Consider the following 25,169-nt stretch of genomic DNA (forward strand, 5'->3'; position numbering starts at 1 on the left):
TCATCCAAGGATGAAATCCAGGCACAGACTGCACCTGCTGTGTCAGCCTGGACGATTGGGAACCATCTGCTTGCAGCAAGTATAAGATCACATGTGTCTCTGGACAGCCTACCACTGACACCACAGCACTGCCAAGCATGGCTACTGTCACGTCATGAATGAACTGACTGGAGAGTGGAATGGCACTCTGTTGTCTTCAGTGATGAGAGCAGGTTCTGTTTGTTTGTGAGTGATGGATGTACACGTGTATGATGTAAATCTGGTGAGCTGCCTATTCCAGACTGCATTCACTCACAACACCCATTTCCCAGAGGGGAGCCATCATTCACTACCACTAGCAATCACATTTGGTGTTTCTGTAAGGTAAAGTAACCAGTGCTCACTACATTTCACAGGCTGTTATCTACGTGCTACTTCAGTTTCTTCAACAGGAAGGTAATACACATTTTCAGCAAGTCAATGCATACCCACAGACAGCTGCTAAAATACAATGTGCTCATCATAGTGCACAACAACTGCAAGACCACCAGATCCTTAGCAACTGAACACGTATGGGACATGATGAAATGGAATCTTACTCATTCCCCAGGGTCTACAAGAACTATTTCCTAATTGCAACAAAGGATGCATGATGCTCGGTACAATCTATTGTTGTGTGCCGTTTGACACCTTTCTTATCATTTGCATGCAAGAATATATGTCTGCAATGTTTTCAGAGGGGGATAGACTGTATATTGATGCAAATGTCTGAGTACCCATTACACTGTCTATTTATTATGTCAACTTGTAGGATTCAATTAAAAAGTTATCATTTTTGTGCCTCTAGGGATTGCAATAACATTGTAAGTATAAACAGCCAAAATAAACCATTACCTTAATCTTGCTGTCTTTGAATCAAAGAGCGATATAGTACTGTCAGAGAGTTTCCCTCTCTCACTTAATGTACACAGCAATTGCTCAGAGAGTTCCGAATGAAAGTAGACATCATTATCTGCAAAAGTCAAGCATTCGCTCCCACTTGTCGCTTCAGTTCCTGATGATGGAGGCTTAGTGGTGCTTGGGCTGGCACACAAATCTTCCAAATTTTCACAAATGAAATCAATGCACACATCTTGCAGGGAGCTCGGTGAATCATACATACTGTTTGTATGGATGAAGTCAACAGCCTGCCACTCTTCGTGCAGTCTGAAAAAGAAGTAGTTATTAGTAGTGTTTATAAACCCAACTGCATGTGATATTTATAAAGTATGCTTAACTTAGTTGCTACCTTGATTCTAAATTACCCTCCACAAAAACAGAAAATTTAGGAAGTAAATGAGTCAACATATAGTAGGATAAATTTAGTCACCGTAACGTGTAACACGTTATCAGAGAAGCTCGATAAAATTCTGAAAATAAAGAGTAACATGGCGACTGAATAAATATTTTTCCCTTGTCTTCTCAAATGGAGGTCTTATGCTCTTTTAGTTTCACAGACTTTAGATATTGTATTTAATTCCCTACAATATTTTTATCAATACACACTCACAATTTTTTTAACATTAAAAAATATGTTCTCAGCCTCCATGAGCTTTCGACCAAACACTCCTTGGGCATTGTCAAGTAGTAAGACTGCCAATGGGCCACAGGTACACCATACCACCTGCACTGCCACAAAACTCTACATTCTTGCATTTCTTTTAACTTTCATTTAAGAACTTAATGATCTCACTGAAAATAGCCTATCCAATTCATTTGTTTGCACAAGTGGAAATGGAAACCTCCAGTTCCTATTTTTCTCAGAAACTCAAAACTAAACTGATATTAGATGCTGATAATGAATCTTTGATTCAGAGAAGGAGAGCAAGTGGTGCTGACCTCTTAAATGAACTTTTTGCCCATTTTTGCCTCTTTGTGCAGAGTGCTCCACATTTACTACAAGGAGCAATGAAAAAGTTTCAATCTGAGGGCTTGTTGCAGCATATATGCAACGTAGTGTGACTCCAATCTGGGTATATAAGCACTGACATGAGGGCAAGGGTGCGTTCGGTAAATGTAGAAACATGACCTATGGTGACATTGTTAGCAAATGCATCCAAATAGGACCAACATGCTGTTATTCTTTTCTTGGCCGCTGGAGCGCACACACCAACAGACATCCATTGGAGAATGAAGAATGTATATGGGGCAGCATGTTTGTGAAAAACCACTGTTGTGGTATGGTACGCCATGTTCCATGCTGGTCATGATTCTACACGAGATGCTAGTCACTCTGGGAGACCAGCCTCTTCCATGGCCACTTGCCCAAAGCAACTGATGTATTTCAACATTGAAGGCAACACATTTCTTGAGTGCATTGTTGCAGGTGACAAAAGCTAGTGTGACAAGGGACGCTGCTGCTTCATGAAAATGCGTGTTCCCATACTGCACATGTCATAATGCAGAAGTTACACCAACTCAAGTGAGAGTACACTGACATGACATAGAAGTTATGTAATCTCAAGTGGGAGACACTCAAGCACCCACCTTCTAGTCTTGATCTATCCCTTCATGAGTATGGTGTGGTCCCTTAAAAATGGCCTTGAAAGGTCGAAGACTGGTGGAGATTTTTGCCTGACTGGAATACTGATTCTGTACTGTACTGCCTTCAAATTTTTGACTGTCCTTTATACACTGCAGTCCAGCTGTAAGCCAATGACTCAACTAACAATCATCCACGTGTATTCTTAGATTCTGTAACATTCATTCTACAGAAAACTATCACATAAAAATAGTATGGCCTACTTACAATCTTGAAGTACTGCTGATATTTTCCTATATATAAATCTGAAAATTGTGAGAAACAAGCAACCTCACTGCATGCCCTGTGGGTATGTTCTGATTGGGATCTGCCTTTCCTGAACCATACCAAGTGTTCACTAATTAGACTCTCTGTTTGTGCTTCAGGTCTCTTCAGTAATACTTTCAATGAAATTTTGTATCTGGTAGCAGGGAAATCTCACTGCAGTTACTGATATTGGTTTTATCTCCTTACTTACAAAAATGATAGATTCAAGCACACTACCAATCATTGCAGATTTTTTGTCCTTTGCCAAGCATCTGTGATAACTGCAGGAAGCGAGGTTTTTACCACCTATACATCACATTTAGGTGATTATGCTATCTACCCCCAGACAATCCAGATGATTGATGAGCTTTGTCAATTGCTTATGCAGTATTTTGGACATCAAACCCATGTGGTGATGTCGAAGTGGCAGTTTAACCAACACAACAAGTGTCATGTGGAGTTGGTTGTGGACAGGATTGCCGATTTGCAGAGCCTCTTGTGCAACTGTAATTTTTAGTGTTCCAAATGTGCTACCTTTTCATAGACTCACTAATTCAAGACATGATTGTCATGTTAGCTCCTGATCATGAGGTTCAGACTAGGGCACAGACGGTGTTTGAACATTCTTTAGCTGACATTGCCCAAATTGCAGAATCACATGAGCTTACTACAATGGCAAGGGACATCCGTTCTGATAAATGGCGGGTGGCACAATTGGTTGCGCATGTTAATCAGACCGCTGTGCCCCACGGGATACCCCAGGCGGCCTCATTTCCCCTCAAGTTGCTGTGTGTTGCCACTGTTGATGATGCCGGTGCAGCAGCACTGACTGCAGTAATCGTAATTCCCACCAGCAGCGTTTTTCATGTTCTTGGCATCATTCTTCTCCCACTTATTGGGCGGGCCAGCGATCCTACCCCGATTGTCATTTGTTGCATGTTTGTCATGACTGTCCACACGCAGGGGCCATATGTGGGGTATGTCAGTTGATGGGTCATTTGGCAATTGTTTGTGACAGTTGATGAGCCATCAGTCAGTCATCAGATGCCCCAGTGTTTAAACCACTGTTGTGCTGGCACATTTTGCGGACATTGGTAGTGGATGGGAAGCTGGTCTAATTTCAGGTAGATATGGGAACAAAGGTCAGCCTAATTAACTTAAAAATGTACAATCTCTTGGTATGCCTTAAGTTGTAACAGCCACACCATCAGGTTGTGTCCTATAGTAACCAGCGCATTCATTTGTGGAGGCAATTCTCTGTCTGCGTGCAATATAAGAATGGGTTTGAGAATACTTTGGGCAAACAGAAAAAAGAGGCATGTGTTTCTCTTAAGCTGCCGGTAGTGTACAAATTTTGTCATCCCCACCCCATTCCGTTTGCCATGCACATCAAGGTGAAGGCCGAGTTGCAGAACTGGTGGGATCAGGACATTGTTTCCCCTGAAACTTCCTGGTAGATTAAAACTGTGTGCCAGACCGAGACTCGAACTCGGGATCTTTGCCTTTAACGGGCAAGTGGTCTCTCAGTTGGTAGTGCACTTGCCTGCGAGCATCTGATTCTGCACACTCCCTGTTGCATCAATGACCCTGATAACATCAGGGTCACAGGCTCTTGACAAGAGGAACATTTATGGAACCTTCAATCTGTTTCCCAATGCTTGCTGCAGAATGGCCATCAATGCAATACACTCAGATCATTCCTCACGAAATGCACATCTGCCAGCCTCTTAACTGGCTTTGCCAGAAGGGCAATAAATTTCTCTTGTCCGCGGATTGTCATAGGGCTTTTCAGTCTATCAAGCAGTGTTTGTAATCTGCTCCTGTCTCGCTTCCTTTATGACAAGCAAACACTTAACCCTGAGCTGTGATGTGTCCCAGTACGGCACTGGTGCCATTGTGTCCCATCGCAACACAGATGTCACAGAACAGCCCACTGCTTACGCATCAGAGACGCTTCCCACTGTGCAGCGTAATTATTGACATGTAGAAAAGGAGATGATAACTATTATTTTCGGGATTAAAAAGTTCCACATCTTCCTGTATGGGGGCGAGGTTCCTCCTCATTACTGATGACAAACCATTGGTTTCCTTACTTAGCACTTGTTCCAAGCTGCCATATGGCATCACCCACAGGTTGCAGCAGTGTGTTCTCTTCCTCAGTAACTAATGTTATGACATTTGTTACCACTCTATTATTAAGCATGTCATTGGTAATGTGTTATCATGGTTACTGGTGGGTAATCTGTTATCATGGTTACTGGTGGGGTCAAATCCACAGTTTGATTGGCAGGAGGCTCTTGTGTTCACACTGGATGGTGCCCTACAGCAAATCCTGTTAGACTTTCTGCTAGTGGGACATGAAGTTGTGACCACCATGGCTGCTGACCCTTTTTCTGGAAAATCGTTTCAGTCTTCAAACTGGGTTGGCCAGAGGGCATCACTTTGGGTGCAGATCAGGCATGGCAATCCTTTTTCCTCTTATGTAATCAGCTCAATGTTGTCCAGGAGGTGTCTCATGCATGCCACAGGGGAGCAATTCTGTCCTGTAGTCATTTCCCCACATTACATCCTTGTGTACCCAAGTTGCTGCGCAAGTCGCACTGTGGTATGATTTAATGAAGGCATTGGAATGACATCACATCTACTGACTGGCAATTGATTGCAACACTGAACATCTGGGGTTTTCTAGTGGGCTTATGCACAGAACCATGCTGCACTGCTGCAGCAGTTCTCTCATTGGCTGATCCTGGAGTATCCTTGAGACAAAGTGCTCGCTGATTTCACCTTTTTCAAAAAAAAAAAAAAAAAAAAAAAAAAAAAAAAAAAAAAAAAAAAAAAAACTAAAACCTCCTAAAGAGAAGGAAAACGAACAACAGGAAAGACGGCAGACGACACAGTACAAGAAATACTCAGACAAAGAACAGACAAAACAAAGTAAAACCACACAGAGTGTGGCGGTGGTTGGCCGACCATAGGGATAAAAAAGGAAAAGCCAACCACCGAGAACACATTAAAAACTCAGTTTAAAATCGTAGGCCAAAGGCCAGAATCAACACAATACAATAAAATGAAACAGAAACACTCAGATTAAACGATAAAAAAACCCTGCCCGAATAAAACGTAAAACTAAGTCAGCCATGCACTAACTCTAGGGGACCATTCTGAAGAACGTTCGTTGCCGGCTGGCTGCTGCAGGCAACAGACACGACCAGCAACGATCGAACCGTCGGTGTAGACAACGCCAGAGCCCTGATACGTGGCGAGGATGGAATAAAAGCGGCGTCGGAAGGCCTCCGGAGGGACTGAGTCCTTCGGGTCCTGTGCCAAGTCGAGCCGAAGGCAAGGGCGAGGAACACACCGTGGGGGTGTACGCAATGTGGCCCGGAAAGGAGGTGGAACAGTGAGAACCCTAAGCCCGGAAAGAAGCTCTTTGACTCGGACCGCAATCGTACAAGCTGACCGAGGCCGACGTTCTGGCAGATGGATGACCGATTGCGGGAACAGGAGACGATAGTTGAGATGCCCAGGCTAGCTAAAACCGTGGGCAGCATAAGTGGCCAGCAAACGTTGGCGTCGTAACTGCAGGGGAGGGACACCTGCCTCCACTAGGATGCTGTCCACAGGGCTGGTCCGGAAGGCACCAGTGGCAAGTCGTATCCCGCTGTGTAGTATTGGGTCCAGCACCCGCAACGCAGATGGGGATGCTGAGCCATAAGCCAGACTCCCATAGTCCAGACGGGACTGGACTAACGCCTGGTAAAGGCGTAGGAGAGTAGATCGGTCGGCGCCCCACATGGTGTGGCTCAGGCATCGCATAGCATTTAGATGCCGACAACACGCCTGTTTAAGCTGCCGAATATGAGGCAGCCAAGTCAACCGGGCATCAAAAACTACCCCCAAAAACCTATGTGACTCTACCACTGGAAGAAGCTCGCCGTCAAGATAAAGCCGCGGCTCCAGGTGAACAGTGCGTCGCCGACAGAAATACATAACGCAGGTCGTGGCTGCCGAAAACTGAAAACCATGCGCTACAGCCCAAGACTGCGCCTTGCGGATTGCGCCCTGTAGCTGACGTTCAGCAGCTGCAATGTCAATAGAGCTGTAGTAAAGGCAGAAGTCGTCAGCATACAGGGAAGCGGAGACAGAATTTCCCACGGCCGCAGCGAGCCCGTTAATGGCTATTAAAATCAGACAGACACTTAGAACAGAACCCTGTGGCACACCATTCTCCTGGACTTGAGAGGAACTATATGAGGCCGCGACGTGCACGCGGAAGGTACGATACGACAGAAAATTGCGAATATAGATCGGCAGAGGGCCCCGAAGACCCCATCCATGAAGCGTAGAAAGGATGTGATGACGCCATGTCGTATCATACGCCTTCCGCATGTCGAAAAAGACAGCGACCAGATGTTGACGGCGGGCAAAGGCAGTACGGACGGCCGACTCCAGGCTCACCAGATTGTCGGCGGCGGAGCGGCCTTTACGGAACCCACCCTGAGACGGAGCCAGAAGGTCCCGAGACTCCAGTACCCAATTCAAGCGCCGGCTCACCATCCGTTCAAGCAACTTGGAAAGAACGTTGGTGAGGCTAATGGGACGGTAGTTGTCCAACTCTGAAGGGTTCTTCCCCGGTTTCAGAATAGGGACAACAAGACTTTCCCGCCATTGCGACAGAAACTCGCCCTCGACCCAAATGCGGTTGTAAAGGTCGAGGAGGCGTCGCTGGCAGTCCACTGAAAGGTGTTTCAGCATCTGAGAGTGGATGCTATCTGGCCCAGGAGCGGTATCAGGACAAGCAGCGAGGGCACTGCGAAATTCCCACTCACTGAATGGAACATTGTACAATTCAGGATGGTGGGTGCGAAAAGAAAGACTCCGACGTTCTATCCGCTCTTTAATGGAGCTGAAGCCCAAGGGGTAGTTGGCAGAAGCGGAATTCAGGGCAAAGTGCTCTGCCAAGCGGTTTGCAATGACGTCGGAGTCAGTACAAACTGCTCCATTCAGTGAGAGCGCAGGGACGCTGACAGGGGTCCGATAGCCATAGAGGCGTCGAATCTTGGCCCAGACCTGCGAAGGAGTGACATGGAGGCCAATGGTGGACACATACCGCTCCCAGCACTCCTGTTTGCCTTGGCGGATAATGCGGCGGGCTCGCGCACGCAGCTGTTTGAAGGTGATGAGGAGTTCAATTGACGGATGTCGCTTGTGATGCTGGAGCGCCCAACAGCGAGCTTTAATCGCTTCAGCGATCTCAGGCGCCCACCAAGGCACAGTCCGCCGCCGAGGGGACCCAGAAGAACGGGGAATGGCAGATTCGGCGACAGTAATGATGCCGGTGGTGACCGATTGAACCACTGCATCAATGTCATCGTTAGAAAGAGGCTCAATAGCGGCAGTGGAGGAGAACAAGTCCCAGTCAGCCTTATTCAGAGCCCATCTGCTAGGGCGCCCAGAAGATTGACGCTGTGGCAGTGACAGAAAGATCGGAAAGTGGTTACTACCACACAGGTCGTCATGCACTCTCCATTGGACAGACGGTAAGAGGCTAGGACTACAGATGGAAAGGTCAATGGCGGAGTATGTGCCATGCGCCACACTGAAGTGTGTGAAGGCACCATCATTTAATATCGAGAAATCTAGCTGCGCCAATAAATGCTCAACGATGGCGCCTCGACCTATTGCCACTGACCCACACCACAGATGGTTATGGGCGTTAAAGTCGCCCAGTAACAAGAAAGGTGGCGGCAATTGGGCTATCAGAGCAGCCAGGACATGCTGCGCGACATCACCATCCGGTGGAAGGTAAAGACTGCAGACGGTAACAGCCTGTGGCGTCCACACCCGAACAGCGACAGCCTCTAAAGGTGTCTGGAGAGGGACAGACTCGCTGTGAAGAGAGTTCAGGACATATATGCAGATGCCACCAGACATAAGCTGCCCGGTTCTTATAATAACCTCGATAGCCACGGAGGGCGGGGGTTTGCATTGCTGGAAACCAAGTTTCCTGCAAAGCAATGCAGAGGAAAGGGTGAAGGCTGATAAGTTGGCGGAGCTCAGCTAGATGGTGGAAGAAACCGCTGCAGTTCCACTGGAGGATGGTGTTGTCCATGGCTGAGAAAGGCGTGATGGTACTGGGAAGGCAGATTACGCCGCTGGGTCAGCTGCTGCCCCCGCTTGAGCACCTGTGATAGTGCTTTCCATGGCGTCTGAGGGACCGGCGAGATCGAGGTCCTCAGCGGACGCCAGAATCTCCACCTCGTCCTCAGATGCAGAGCTTGTAGGAAGCGGTGGAACAGGTGCCACCGCAATGTCGTTAGACTTGGGGACTTTGTTCTTCTGTTTCTCTCGCTGTGCCTTCGGTGGTTCAGGCTTCACGGGCTTCACTGGGTCAGTCTCAGGGACGGACGACGACCATGAGGCCCGATGACCAGGGACTGGTGGTTGTTTTAGCCACTTGCGGGTGTCCGCTTTTCCACTGGTCGGAACTTGCGAAGGAAGTCTTACTCTTCTCCGGCTGGGGAGGGGGAGCTGATGTCCCCGATGGTTGGGAGGGTGTTGCTCCTGAAGAAGATGGAGCAGGAGCAACAGGGTGTGAAGTGCCCCCCACAACCAAGGGGGCTGTTGGATTCTGACCAATCAGAGAACCAACTGTACGGGACGACACAGGAGATGGAAGAACCGTCGTTGCAGCAGCGGCGTACGTTGACGTCACTGGCACAGGATGGAGCCTCTCATATTTCCGCCTAGCCTCTGAGTAGGTCAGGCGATCCAGGATTTTATATTCCATTATCTTCCGTTCTTTCTGGAAGATCCTACAGTCCGGCGAGCAGGGGGAATGGTGTTCTCCGCAGTTAACACAGATGGGAGGCGGAGCACATGGAGTATTGGGATGCAAAGGACGTCCACAATCTCGACATGTGATGCCAGAAGTACAGCGGGATGACATGTGCCCAAACTTCCAGCATTTAGAACACCGCATCGGAGGAGGGATATATGGCTTCACATCACAGCGGTAAACCATCACCTTGACCTTTTCGGGTAAAACATCACCTTCGAAGGCCAAGATGAAGGCACCGGTAGCTACCTGATTATCCCTCTGATCCCGATGGACGCGCCGGACAAAGTGAACACCCCGTCTTTCCAGATTGGCGCGTAGTTCATCGTCGGACTGCAGTAGAATATCCCTGTGGAATATAATACCCTAGACCATGTTTAGACTTTTATGGGGAGTGATGGTGACAGAAACATCCCCCAAATTGTCACAAGTGAGCAACTTCCGTGACTGGGCAGAGGATGCTGTTTTGAGGAGAACCGACCCAGAGCGCATTTTGGACAAGCCCTCCACCTCCCCGAACTTGTCCTCTAAATGCTCCACAAAAAACTGGGGCTTGGTCGACATAAATGATTCCCCATCAACTCGCGTACACACGAGGTACCGGGGTGAATAATATCCACTGCCTTCTTTAGCCATATGTTCCTCCCATGGAGTGGCCAGGGAGGGAAACGATCTCTGATCAAATTTCTTCCCGTTAAGGTTAGACCCCGATCGCTTAGAGACTGCTGGTGGAGGCCCACCAGCGAGAGATGATGTACCAAGCTTCATTGCGGGTCATCCGCCCTGATGCCACCCACTCCGACCACGGGCTCTCCCCATGGGCGCCACCCAGCCGCAGCAAAGACCACCTGGCAGGATGGCCTTGACCGGGAGTCCTGATGCCCCAGAGGGATAGGCATCTACTCCTCGGCATACGTGGGGAGGTAGCTGCTCAGGCATCAGCAGTGTGATCCCTGTGTAGTCAGGGGGCTACCACCAAGAGGGTACATGACAACCCCACCACAACGGACTGGCTACCGTGCTGGATGTCGGGTGTCAAAATATCCATGTAAATCACGAGGGCAAAGATGGAAGTGCACTATGGAGGGAATGTACGCTACCCGGAACAGACTGCAGTAGATGTAGCCGGAAGCTCGATGTAAGTCCAACTCCATGACAATATCGGGTGGGCCAGATCTTAGGGCAAGATGGATATACAATACACCACGTAAGGCGTCCTTCTCCAAATGGTACGCACTAACAGAAAATTTTGAAAGATAGTGGTCAAACCCCTTAGGGGACCATCACATTAAGGCCGAAATATTTGAGACTCCTTTTAGTCGCCTCTTATGACAGGCAGGAATACCGCGGGCCTATTCTTACCCCCGAACCCACAGGGGGGGAGGGCATAGTTGTTCAAACATTGTTGATTATTTTTGGCACTGAGTGTCCCCCAGGACGCTAGTACTTGACAACGGTTACCAATTTGTCACTGGAGTTTGAGGACTTTTGCGTTTGCAATGGTATCCAGTATCTGACTACTGCTTTGTTTCACTGGCTTCTAACTCGGAGGGGGAGCACTTTGTGTGTACATTTAAGACCCAAGTAAAGAAGCCTGTGTCTGCTGCTTTCCATGATAACGCGTTGTCAAGCTGTTTGGTTACATACCAGGTGACACGAGTCAGTGGGTGCAGTCCGGCAGAACATTTGCATGGATGACATCCATGGGGCTTCCTGAATTTGCTATACTCTGTATTGAGTCCCACAGAGCACCGTGGATTGCTGCATTCTCCTCCCGGGGCTGCCGTTTGAGCTCAGTCCTTCAGCCAGTGGCAAGAGTGGTTGTCAGTTGTTGTGGTGAGCCACAAAGATTGGCAGTTGTGTGTGGTGGAAGTCGGTAGGAAAAAGCTGACCTGCCACGCAAATTAGCTATGTCCTTGCCCTGTTTGGACATCATGGCTGCAGTCTGCTGTGTGGCAGGTTGGATCATGAAACTGCTCTGGATGAGGGCTTCCACTTGCAACAGGCTGCTTCCCCAAGCTACCTCCTCCCTGTGTTCCAATGTCCTTCCACAGCCTGCAGCAGTGGCCCCTGGTGAAGCCTGCAACTGCGTCTGCTAATGTGGAGCCCATGTATTTTGATCCACCCTCTTCCTCCACTTCTCCCCCCCTCTCCCAACCTCCCACTCACTGACAAAGGTGGCATCACCTCGACTGCCAGCCAAGGACACCCCCCCCCCCCCAATTGCCTCCTTTGGTGGTTGGTCCACTGTCAGGTTCTCCAAAGCTTCTCCAGTTCTGCACCAGAGGTTACAGCCCAAGCTTGGTCATTTGTGGCTTTATGTTATCTCTTCAGGGCACGAGATATGTATTTTCCCTGCCAGCAGACATCACAATGGAGGGAGACAGGCTGCCATAGGTAGTGCAGTGGGATAGTACAGAAACCTGTCATGGGTCAACCCACTGGCAGAGGTGTTTAACTATTGGCAGCAGAAGGCCAGGCGGGCCAGTGCTTATTTCGAGTTCAAGCACGCCGGGCGTCACCTAGGGTATCATGTGATGTGATGTGATGTGCTGAGCGTTTAGCTGTTATAAGTTTTCTATGTTGGCAAGTGGAGTTTTATCTATCATACGCATAGTTAACAAACATTTAATTTTTTTGCTAAATCTCCTAAAAACCTGTAGAATCCACTTGCAGCAGCTGATCCTTGTTTATTGTGGAATCAAGGCACAACCAGTTCTGCAGTAACAAATCAAATCTTCAGGTTACATTTACAATAAAGTACATACGAATTTGAGGTTGTTACGTGAAAAAACTAGTAGTGCCTACTATGAAGGAGATAGAAAATAACTCATTTGGATGAATTACATTCAGCCTAATTAAACCAATACAGTTTCCCAGAATTCTATAAGGTACATTTCCTAGCATCATCAAATCCAATGGGTGTTGAAAGATCCATCAATAATCTTACATAATTGCAGGTCATCAGCGAGGGACATTCTTATTTGGATCTGAAAAATAGGGCAGATAAGTGGAAGAACACGAAACTATGGCATTAGAACCCCATAAATATAGTGCGGTAGAAACTTACCAGTGTTGAATTCCTGACAGTACTTAGAAAAGCAGCTATCTTGGCTGCGATGAAGAAATGGTAACATCACGTGCAGACAGAGCTGCCAGTAAGTCGCAGCGGAAGCTGACACTGGCGAGGGGGCCATACCTAACGCAAGAGTGCTAGTAGATGCGGCAGAGGGCATGAGGATTGTATTAGACCACAATACATTATATTTCGAAGGTTGGGAGTCGTTTTTCAAATGAAATTGACAACTGACGATAAACTATACAATCCCTAAATCACTTCAGGCAAATGCTGAATGGTTCCTTTGAAAGGGCATGGCCGACTTCCTTCCCCAGCCTTCCCTAATCCGATGGGACCGATGATCTCACTGTTTGGTCCTCTACCCCAAATCAATCAACCAATCAATCAATTTCCCCCCCCCCCCCCGAACCATGAAGGTTCTTTTTCTTTTAATTTGGTTTATAGTATCAAGTTGAAATGTGGCAGTTATTAGTTGTAACGAATCTGAGATTAAATTTTGATTGTTGCACACTTACAATGGCTGTTAGATTGTACAGTTTGTTTGCAGTGAGAAGAGACATGATGTTTGCAAGTTGTCGATGTCAAGTTGAGCTTTAGCTCCCTACTTGTTATCGGTACATGTTGCTGCTCTTCGTATTGACATCTTATGTTTGTGACTGACGCCAACTTAAGTGATGTAATAGCTGTAGCACCATAGTAGAGTGTTGAAATGATGATGTGTGTGTCAACTGAAAAACAAATAGAGTAACGAGTGTGCTTGAATGTAAACAACTCTATGAAAATAAGAGCAATGCTCCAGAAGACAGACCTGTTAGGGAAAAACACTTTAAGAGTGGAAATGTGACTTCAAAAAAGCAACACTGTGTTTGAGAGCAGCCATAAAAGTAAGGTAGATGAAGACATTGCAGAAGAACTGGAAATTATGAGATCTCATGGTAAAAGTACTTTGGGGTGTTTTTTAGAGAGAAAAACTGAAATTTGTAACAGCTAGACATTTGAATTTTAGTTCCCTGGGTGATTAAGATCCAAAAGAAAAGAGCAATTTACTCGATGTGTGATCCCGAGATACCAACAGATGGTATTTATTACATTTGTAGATTTATGACAGAGTTAAAGTTTACAGAACACAAAAAAGTGCTGTCTTGGTTTTCTTAATTGTTCACAATTTCAAGAAGTGAAGCACTCTTAGACAGTGAAGAACGAGGAGAGTTAAAGGCTTTAATTGAATTCTACTTTGAAGATAAGGAATGTTAAGTTGAAGACATTCTTACTGAATTACATCTGTGACAGATGATTCCAGACCTTCATCTGCAATGGACGCACTACAATTATGCAGCGAAGCCAAGTACTCAATTATCAACAACCTTCTGAAGATACTGGTCACACATCCTGTAACTACAGCCACAGCAGATATGTCATTCTCCACTTTAAAGGGAATCAATAAATACCTTCGAAATTCGAAAGGACAGACAAGTTTTGAAGTTTATAGTCTGACATTAAGTCATATTACATTTGTTAGATTATCATCTATTAATATTTACAGGTTCTAAAAATAAACAATGTATGCTGCTCTATCAGTTCAATTAAGTTGATAATTATGTTTTGTCCTTTCAGAGAAGACTAAATGGATTAGCCCTCTTGTCAATTCATCGTTCTTCATCTATTACGCCACTAGAGGTGACAGACAACCTCGCCAAGAAGAAATGTGATATGTCATTACAGCAAAGATGCTTAATATTTGCTGTTCGCTTTGTTTAGCTTTTGTTTATTTTAAACCATACCTACATAGCTATATACTTAGTACGAATATCGTCAATACTTCACACAATGCTTCTTATGTTTGGTCCTAAAACACTTCTCAAAAGCACTAATCCTCAAGCTAACTGAAGATTTGCTACTTCATTCAGATGTGTGCCATGTCTTGTAAAGCGCTTTCTTTCCATAAAAATAATTCTGAGAAAGAAAGTGTCAGAATTTTTTTTACTGAAGTGCTTTCACCTCTATTCATTTGCATGTGTGACAGTTCTATTCTGTCATGTCATTGAGCTGTTTTGAACACTTGTTGAACGGCCCACGGGTATCCTGCACATGCTGCATTGGTGGCCTGTGGTTGGAGTGTGCCATGGGTGGTTGCTCCTTTTCACTTTGGGCAGCAAAAAACCTTGCATTTTTTCTGGGGGTTCAATTTCCTGCCATCTAAAGTAAAACTCAAAATGAAAGTAATATTGTACAGTGGAAAAATACTCCTATTGGGGGTATCCAGCGCTTTAAGTTGCTCGTATCGATCCATTCTTACTCACTTATTCAGCCCAACTTATTCTCAGTATCTCCTGTTTCACAGCCTTAGTCTCTCCTTTGTTCTGTCCTAGTGCTACTGCTACTCTCTCTCTCTCTCTCTCTCTCTCTCTCTCTCTCTCTCTCTCTCTTTTTCTCTCTCTTTTGTTCTCTCTTCACCACTGCTGCTAACTTTTCTAACTGTCAGTCTCTCTCTTTCTCAGTTCCTTTTGTTTTTTTTCTAAAGAACTGCACATGAACTAATGGTGTCTCCATACGAATCTTAAGGCCCACCGTAGACCATAGCAAATGCAAAAAGAACCCACTGATTTTCTTCATTTGCGTAAGCAGGAGGAAGTGTGAAATACTCATACTTTGAACCTGTACTGTAGGATAGTGACAATAAGACTGCACTTCTGTTGGGTTTACAAATGGTCGCTAGTCCAAGGGGTATTCAAAACACTCGATCCTACCTATCACTGATAAAACCCGTGGTAGAGCCCTGGAAGAGACCCGTTTTTATGTGCAGCATTTTGGAACCTATTAGGAAGCGCGAGCTCTCTCAGGTATACCGATAGTTTGAGGTGATATTTATATATTTTAGAACTTAAACTTAACGTAATTTTTATCAAGCTTCATATTTTTCTGAAAGAAATTATACCTTATTGTTCAGCGTTTGATTTAAGAACTATTTGTACAGTAGCTATAGTGGAGAGCTGTAGAAACAGCAGCAAAAACCTGCTATGCCATATTACGCAACACAACGCTGCGAGGCCTCTTCTGTTGAAGGGAGCTCATTAAGTACAGCACGGGCCTAAATATTTATTATTTAATTATTAACTTTATGAAAGTTTTCTTTCACAGTAATTGACGTGTACAGAAGTTATTAATGATTTTAATTAGGGAATGTTACCTGGGGTAACACTTGCACCCCAGAGGGGGAATAAGATTCGACCATTTCCCACTAGGTAGTGCCAAAGGTTTGTCCATAACAGTAGTGTCATATGACTGGTTGCTAGTGTTGATTCTATCTTGGTTGCTTGGATTCACGTGTACACTATCTGAGGTGCAGATCTCTTGGTTATGTTCACTATTTTCTGTCACTTGGTAATTATGTTCTAAATGAAATAGGACTGTTAATTTCTCATATATTTACAACATTAATTTTTCGGTAACTTTGCCTTTTGCTTAACGTTAACTTTTTTATTTCCGTGTTTATTTTTATTCTCGTTTCAGATAGAAACACGAGTTCCAAACAGATTTTCGATTTGACGAAGGAAGCGGATATAACAGAAATCCATACGATACTTTTTGTTCTGGCGTAACCAAATGCACCGGAACGAAGTGGAAGAACGAAAGAACAGAGGAGGTGGTGTCGCGACGTCAGCCAATAACCCGCTGACAAGGACCATGCCACGACAGGAGCGCCCTCTGCAAGAAGTGAATATAAGCGCGATCCTGCCAGCCTCAGCCGCCCAGTATACGGACATTAGTACTCAGTATCGGCTCAGTACAACCATTAGTTATCAGTGACGTGTGTAAAACTTGCAGGAACATTGCATTGCCAAGAACATTACTGTTTGCATGTCGCCCATTGTTTGCGACTACCACTTGTAAATCTCCTAGTTAAGTATTGTTAAATCTGATTTATAGAAATAAAACTACTAATGTTATTTGTTGACTTGCTGAATAGCATTTCGAGAACGCAGCATCCCTTAGGCACCCTATACAAGACAAGTGGGCAAGACCCAACACTTTTCAGTTCAGATTATGAAGTGGATGCAATTACTGTCGTTTTTAGAGAGAACACAGAACACGAAATACCCAACACTTCGTCAAATTCATTTTACCCATCAGTCATCTCGTTAGCGCAAACTACCCCCACCACCGCGGCCTGCACATCCCTCGGTCCATACGTGGAGTCAATGGAGGGGAGAGGCGACAGGTATATGTACCACACCACCCGCCGGCCTAGGACGTCAGTCAACAGGAGTAACCTGATAATGATTGCACGTTACGCCGTCGAAAATTCGTTCAACAACGACCAGTCAACCCGGCTACATGCCCGAGAGACCTTCAAGCATCATTTTACCTTCATACTATGTCATCTCGCACTTCCAATTCTAGCGAGGCAGAGAGTACCGTTTAGACGACGACCCACACATTTCAAATGAGGATGCGCCACACATTTCAAACGCAGATAAACTCCAATGAAGCGCCAAAGAAACTGATATAGGTATGCGTCTTCACATAAAGAGAATACAGCGCTGCGGTCGGCAACGCGTATGCAAGACCAAGTATCTGACGCAGTTGTTAGATTGGTTACTGCTACAATGGCAGGTTATCAAGATTTAAGTGAGTTTGAACATGGTGGTATAGTCGGCGAACGAGCAATGGGACACAGCATCGCCGAGATAGCGATGAAGTGTGGATTTTCCCATACGACCATTTCATGAGTGTACCATGAATATCAGGAATCCAATAAAACATCAAATCTCTGACATTGGTGCTATCGGAAAAAGACCCTGCAAGAGCGAGATCAACGACGACTGAAGGGAATCGTTCAAAGTGATAGAAGTGCAACCCTTCCACAAACTGCTGCAGATTTCAATGCCGGGCCATCACCAAGTGTCAACAGGCGAACCATTCAACGAATCATCATAGATATGGGCTTTAGGAGCCGAAGGCCCACTCGTGTAACCTTGATGACTGCACGACACAAAGCTTTACGCCTCGCCTGGGCCATCAACACCGACAATGGACTTTTCATAACTGGAAACATGTTGTCTGGACAGATGAGTCTCATTTCAAATTGTATCGAGCAGATGGACGTGTACGGGTATGGGGACAATCTAATGAATCCATGGACTTTTCGAGCTGGTGGAGGCTGTGTAATGGTGTGGGGCGTGTGCAGTTGGAGTGATATGGCAACCCTAATACGTCTAGATATGGCTCTGACATGTGACACGTACGTACACATCCTGTCTAAATCTCCTGCATCCATTCATGTCCATTGTTTTCCGAAATCCCTTCACCAGGTAAGACGAAAGGAATATTCCAGAATTTGAAACACGAACAGCTGCTAGCATGAGTTTCTTAGAAGTAGATACCTTAGGGGTTGCGAAGCAACTCAAATCGCTTGATACGGGCAAGTCTTCAGGACCAGATTGTATACCGATTAGGTTTCTTTCGGGTTACGCTGATACAGTAGCTCCCTACTTAGCAATCTTATACTACCGCTCGCTTACCAATAGATCTGTACCTACAAATTGGAAAATTGCGCAGGTCGCACCAGTGTTTAAGAAGGGTAGTAGGAGTAATCCATCGAATTACAAACCTATATCATTGACGTCGGTTTTCAGTAGGGTTTTGGAGCATATACTGTATTCAAACATTATGAATCACCTCGCAGGGAACGATCTATTGATACGTAATCAGCACGGTTTCAGAAAACATCGTTCTTGTGCAACGCAGCTAGCTCTTTATTCGCACGAAGTAATGGCCGCTGTCGACAGGGGATCTCAGGTTGATTTTCCGTATTTCTAGATTTCCGGAAAGCTTTTGACACCGTTCCTCACAAGTCACTTCTAATCAAGCTGCGGGCCTACGGGATATCGTCTCCGTTGTGCGACTGGATTCGTGATTTCCTGTCAGGAAGGTCGCAGTTCGTAGTAATAGACAGCAAATCATCGAGTAAAACTGAAGTGATATCAGGTGTTCCCCAGGGAAGCGTCATGGGACCTCTGCTGTTCCTGATCTATATAAATGACCTGGGTGACAATCTGGGCAGTTCTCTTAGGTTGTTCGCAGATGATGCTGTAATTCACCGTGTAGTAAGGTCATCCGAAGACCAGTATAAGTTGCAAAGCGATTTAGAAAAGATTGCTGTATGGTGTGGCAGGTGGCAGTTGACGCTAAATAACGAAAAGTGTGAGGTGATCCACATGAGTTCCAAAAGAAATCAGTTGGAATTCGATTACTCGATAAATAGTACAATTCTCAAGGCTCTCAATTCAACTAAGTACCTGGGTGTTAAAATTACGAACAACTTCAGTTGGAAAGACCACATAGATAATATTGTGGGGAAGGCGAGCCAAAGGTTGCGTTTCATTGGCAGGACACTTAGAAGATGCAACAAGTCCACTAAAGAGACAGCTTACACTACACTCGTTCGTCCTCTGTTAGAATATTGCTACGCGGTGTGGGATCCTTACCAGGTGCAATTGATGGAGGACATCGAAAGGGTGCAAAAAAGGGCAGCTCGTTTTGTATTATCGTGTAATAGGGGAGAGGGTGTGGCAGATATTAACACGCGAGTTGGGATGGAAGTCATTAAAGCAAAGACGTTTTTCGTCGCGGCGAGATCTATTTACAAAATTTCAGTCACCAACTTTCTCTTCCGAATGCGAAAATATTTTTTTGAGCCCAACCTACATTGGTAGGAATGATCATCAAAATAAAATAAGAGAAATCAGGGCTCGAACAGAAAGGTTTACGTGTTCGTTTTTCCCGCGCGCTGTTCGGGAGTGGAATGGTAGAGAGATAGTATGATTGTGGTTCGATGAACCCTCTGCCAAGCACTTAAATGTGAATTTCTGAGTAATCATGTAGATGTAGATGTAGATTGTGCATTCCGACGGACTTGGGCAAATCCAGCAGGACAATTCGACACCCAACACACCCAGAAAGGCTACAGAGTGGCTCTAGGAACACACTTCTGATTTTAAACCCTTCCACTGGACACCAAACTCCATAGACATGAACATTATTGGGCACGTCTGGGATGCCTTGCAAAGTGCTGTTCAGAAGAGATCTCCACACCCTCGTACTCTTACGGGTTTATGGACAGCCCTGCAGGATTCATGGTGTCAGTTCCCTCCAGCACTACTTCAGACATTAGTAGAATCCATGGCACGTAGCGTTGCGGCACTTCTGCGTGCTCGCAGAGACCCTACACGATATTTGGCACGTGTGCCAGTTTCTTTGGCTCTTCGGTGTAGTAGTTGTGAATGCACCTCCGGAACTTTTTGGCGAAGATCGCTTCAAATGGAGTGGCCAGAAAGGGAAACTTTATAGAACACCAAATGAAAATTTGATCGTTCGTTTGCCACGCAACGGGAACGAGACAAAGGATGTAAAATCAGCTATTGAAGCATGGAAATTATGTTTTACTGAAGAAAATTTGAACTTCATTACACAATTTACAAAGAGATAGATAGCTGTACAGTGGCTGGAATATAAAAATGACCGACACATGTTGAAAATGCAACCTTGAGGCCATCGTTTGCGATAAGGACTCGGGGATACCAATATCCGGTCAACGATGTCGGAGACTCGCTTTCGATTTTTACAAAACTGTCTCAGATTTGATATTAGAGACAGTAGAAATTAGAGAAAACAAAACAGTAACTTGGCGGCCTCCCCAGAAGTGTTTGGGAGGTCATTTTTTTTTAAATGAATGAATTTGAGTTTCCATCAGAATACACCACAATCGACGAGTTGCTGTTCGGATTAAAGGGCCACTGTTCATTTAAAATGTATATGCCATGAAAGCCGGACAAGTATGGTATCAAGATCTTGATGTGCTGTGATTTCAAAAGATATTATTCTGTCGATGCCGAAATACAGGGTGTTACAAAAAGGTACTACCAAACTTTCAGGAAACATTCCTCACACACAAATAAAGAAAAGATGTTATGTGGACATGTGTCCGGAAAGGCTTAATTTCCATGTTAGAGCTCATTTTAGTTTCGTCAGTATGTACTGTACTTCCTCGATTCACTGCCAGTTGGCTCAATTGAAGGAAGGTAATGTTGACTTCGGTGCTTGTGTTGACATGCGACTTATTGCTCTATAGTACTGAGGAGGAGGAGATTAGTGTTTAACGTCCCGTCGACAACGAGGTCATTAGAGACGGAGCGCAAGCTCGGGTAAGGGGAGGATGGGGAAGGAAATCGGCCGTGCCCTTTCAAAGGAACCATCCCGGCATTTGCCTGAAGCGATTTAGGGAAATCACGGAAAACCTAAATCAGGATGGCCGGAGACGGGATTGAGCCATCGTCCTCCCGAATGCGAGTCGAGTTTGCTAACCACTGGGCCACCTCGCTCGGTTCTACAGTACTAGCATCAAGCACATTAGTACGTAGCATTAACAGGTTAGTGTTCATCACGAACGTGGTTTTGCAGTCAGTGCAATGTTTACAAATGCGGAGTTGGCAGATGCCCATTTGATGTATGGATTAGCAGGGGGCAATAGCCGTGGCGCGGTACGTTTGTATCGAGACAGATTTCCAGAACGAAGGTGTCCCGACAGGAAGACGTTCGAAGCAATTGATCGACGTCTTAGGGAGCACGGAATATTCCAGCCTATGACTCGCGACTGGGGAAGACCTAAAACGACGAGAACACCTGCAATGGACGAGGCAATTCTTCTTGTAGTTGACGATAACCCTAATGTCAGCGTCAGAGAAGTTGCTGCTGTACAAGGTAACGTTGACCACGTCACTGTATGGAGAGTGCTACGGGAGAACCAGCTGTTTCCGTATCATGTACAGCGTGTGCAGGCACTATCAGCAGCTGATTGGCCTCCACGGGTACACTTCTGCGAATGGTTCATTCAACAATGTGTCAATCCTCATTTCAGTGCAAATGTTCTCTTTACGGATGAGGCTTCATTCCAACGTGATCAAGTTGTAAATTTTCACAATCAACATGTGTGGGCTGACGAGAGTCCGCACGCAGTTGTGCAAATCACGCCATCAACACAGATTTTCTGTGAACGTTTGGGCAGGCATTGTTGGTGATGTCTTGATTGGGCCCCACGTTCTTTCACCTACGCTCAATGGAGCACGTTATCATGATTTCATATGGGATACTCTACCTGTGCTACTAGAACATGTGCCTTTACAAGAACGACACAACATGTGGTTCATGCACGATGGAGCTCCTGCACATTTCAGTCAAAGTGTTCGTACGCTTCTCAACAACAGATTCGGTGACTGATGGATTGGTAGAGGCGGACCAATTCCATGGCCTCCACGCTCTCCTAACCTCAACCGTCTTGACTTTCATTTATGGGGGCATTTGAAAGCTCTTGTCTACGCAACCTCGGTACCAAATGTAGAGACTCTTCGTGCTTGCATTGTGAACGGCTGTGATACAATACGCCATTCTCCAGGGCTGCATCAGCGCACCAGGGATTCCATGCGACGAAGGGTGGATGCATGTATCCTCGCTAACGGAGGACATTTTGAACGTTTCCTGTAACAAAGTGTTTGAAGTCACGCTGGTACGTTCTTTTGCTGTGTGTTTCCATTTCATGATTAATGTGATTTGAAGAGAAGTAATAAATTGAGCTCTAACATGGAAAGTAAGCGTTTCCGGACACATGTCCACATAACATATTTTCTTTCTTTGTGTGTGAGGAATGTTTCCTGAAAGTTTGGCAGTACCTTTTTGTAACACCCTGTATATACAGGTAAAGGATCAACAACAGAAAACCTCCCAGCCACTCAATATTACTGTGAAAAAGTGACCACGTCTTTCCATTGAATGATTAAAAAGTAACAACAGATAACTGGTTTGCATCAGAGAAGACAACACATCTGCTATAAAAAAATAACGCCTGTTAGAACCTTGAGGAAAAATAGAAAGGAGATTCCGCCAACGTTTCTGGAAGTACAAACTAGACAGAAGAATTTTGCTATGAAACTTCCTGGCAGCTGTGAGTACCGGACGTGAGTCGTGCTTCGGTAGCTCAGTTGGTAGAGCACTTGCCCGCGAAAGGCAAAGGTCCCGAGTTCGAGTCTCGGTCGGGCACACAGTTTTAATCTGCCAGGAAGTTTCATATCAGCGCACACTCCGCTGCAGAGTGAAAATCTCATTCTGGAATTTTGCTATGTTTGCATATAGTGATCAACTCATTCTTCTGTCTTACCGTCCGCCACAGAAAAGGAAAAAGATAGTGCTCATGCTTTCCACTATGCACTAGAAAGGAGATGACCCAAAACGAAAATAAGACATTGCCAGGTATTGTACAATTTTACAACCAGAAGAAAGGGGGCGTTGATGCTTTGGACCAGTTTTGTCATACATACTCTACATCCAGAACGACAATACATTGGTCATTATGTTTGTTCTGCAACTTGTAACACCATAATCGATAGTGAGTAGTTTATTATGTGAAGTACAGAGTGTTTACTCTTTTCTGCTTAATGTATTTGCATTACCGTAAGGAAGTAGAGTTTAGCGAAATATGTTTTGTGGAATTATAAATGTGTGTTTAAATAATGAAACTTTATTAAACATGTTTGTTTATGTATGAGAAACTGCAATTTAAAAACTACTTCATACTTGGGGATTCTGTATTGTATAATATAAAAGACATATTGATTCCCCTCCGCTACGGAAGTGGTTCTGGCGCGCAAAGAAAAGGTGGTAGTGGCGGTTAGGCTGAGCGGGAAGCGAGAGAGCACAATAGGTAGTCAGTGGCCAGCAGCTGTGGAGTCGACACTGCAAGTGCCGAGTGAGGCGTTCGGTATCCTTATCTATGATGGAACGGCCCTCGGATGTGGTTACTGCTATGCTATAAAAGGGTGCTATCGCATTGGGAACAGCTCTAAAATTAATATTTACGTCGCCAAGAAGAAACGAAATAGAGCAATAATCCGCGAGATGGGAGACCAGGTAGCCGCCACGGCCATTGCTCCACTGCTCCAACAACTTCAGGAGGTTAGAACTGTGTATCAGTATGAACCAGTGTGTTTGTGCCTGTTTAATTTTTCAATAATAATCCACTTGTTGGAAAAACTGGTATTCGAACCACGAAATTTTCCCCTTCAATCGACCAAGCAGGGTTCTTCCCTCAAATTATTTAAGTCCGAGTATCCTGTTTGTGAAAGACTGATATTAATCTATTTTATTTTACGTTGAATTTATGAAAAGCTCCAAATTACTTTGAACAGCTTCTAATTTACAAGTGTCATTGTTCAATGTATAGGAACATCAAGATTGTCAGTAAAAACTACTCGCTTCACGAGTAATATGAGGGGCACATAATATTTATCAGATGAAAAGTTTTTAATTCACTAGGAAATATTTCAATAGGAAAGTGCCGAATGGTTAGTACCCATGAATCTAAATGTGATTGGTTAAAATCACTTGCTTCAAAAGTGATGAAAGAGATAGAAAAATTTGAAACTTTTGAATATTTGCTTTAATTTGAACTTACTTAACAATCCAGATAAAAATATTGTTAGTGTATGTTGTTTTCAAGCTTTGAGGGCTAAATGATCTTACGTGGGGTTGTAGTTCAGCATTTATTGTAATGCAAGGATTTTCTGTAAAGTGTGTTTATTTGTGGATAAAGGAGTGGTCAGTTTGTAGGATTTCACTATAATATTTAATAACAGAGTAAGTCAAACTGTGAGTAGGTTTCTGCGAATGAACCTGAAGCATTGACAAAGTGAAATGCATATGAAATGTGAGTACTGTGAATTTTATTGCATTTGGGACATGTATAAGTGTAACCTAAATTGAACTCAGGTCAGATGCTAGTTAGTCTCGTTTTAGTCTTTGACAACATTTTTTGTGCTGAATTATTTGAAGACTGAAGTAGTGATTGTAGTCAGCAGGGATAAAGTTTCTATTGTTTCTCTTTACAATTGAGTGCTACTGCTACTCACTGTGTAGTTTCGTCTGGTGGTTGTAGGTGTTCATTGCACTTTTCTGAGAAAAAAAATCTATGAAAGTCACTTTTTTTAAAAAAAAAAAAGTATATGCAATTCCGTTGAAAATGTTTTACAGTATTATGCCTAATTAGGCTGGCGACCGTTTTATTATTTCATTTATATTAAATCTGTTACTGTAATTTCTTAACAAATTTTAGTCTTTCTGTTGTCTACAAACTGCCACCCTTACAAATTTCATGTTCAATACCCTGTTTCTGTTAGGTAACACACGGCCAAATTCAAAAATCCTCCCAGAGGGTAACACTATACTCTGCAGGTTTAAACAATTTTTGGTAATTATTAATCCTCACTAGTGTTATAAACTTGCTAGATATTATTGGAGTCAACAGTATGATCCTTTTGAGAGATTCAACTGTACCGGAGAAAGAAATGATGAAGAACAGGCTTTAATATTTGAAAAATCTTACCACAACATTAGTAAGA

The 25,169-nt window shown here is 44.7% G+C and overlaps 1 protein-coding gene across 1 annotated transcript in view; it reads right to left on the minus strand.

Moving 5' to 3' along the window:
- Positions 1-25,169, minus strand: part of LOC126298194 (protein zyg-11 homolog B-like) — a 224,423-nt gene that overhangs the window by 127,713 nt on the left and 71,541 nt on the right. Inside the window, exon 2 of the mRNA XM_049989502.1 lies at positions 874-1,185. Coding sequence (XP_049845459.1) covers positions 874-1,139 — 266 coding nt within the window. The 5' untranslated portion in view covers positions 1,140-1,185. The remainder of the gene's footprint in view (positions 1-873; positions 1,186-25,169) is intronic.

The sequence above is a fragment of the Schistocerca gregaria genome, chromosome X (assembly GCF_023897955.1).
Source record: "Schistocerca gregaria isolate iqSchGreg1 chromosome X, iqSchGreg1.2, whole genome shotgun sequence".
In the NCBI taxonomy this organism is placed as follows: Eukaryota; Metazoa; Arthropoda; class Insecta; order Orthoptera; family Acrididae; genus Schistocerca; species Schistocerca gregaria.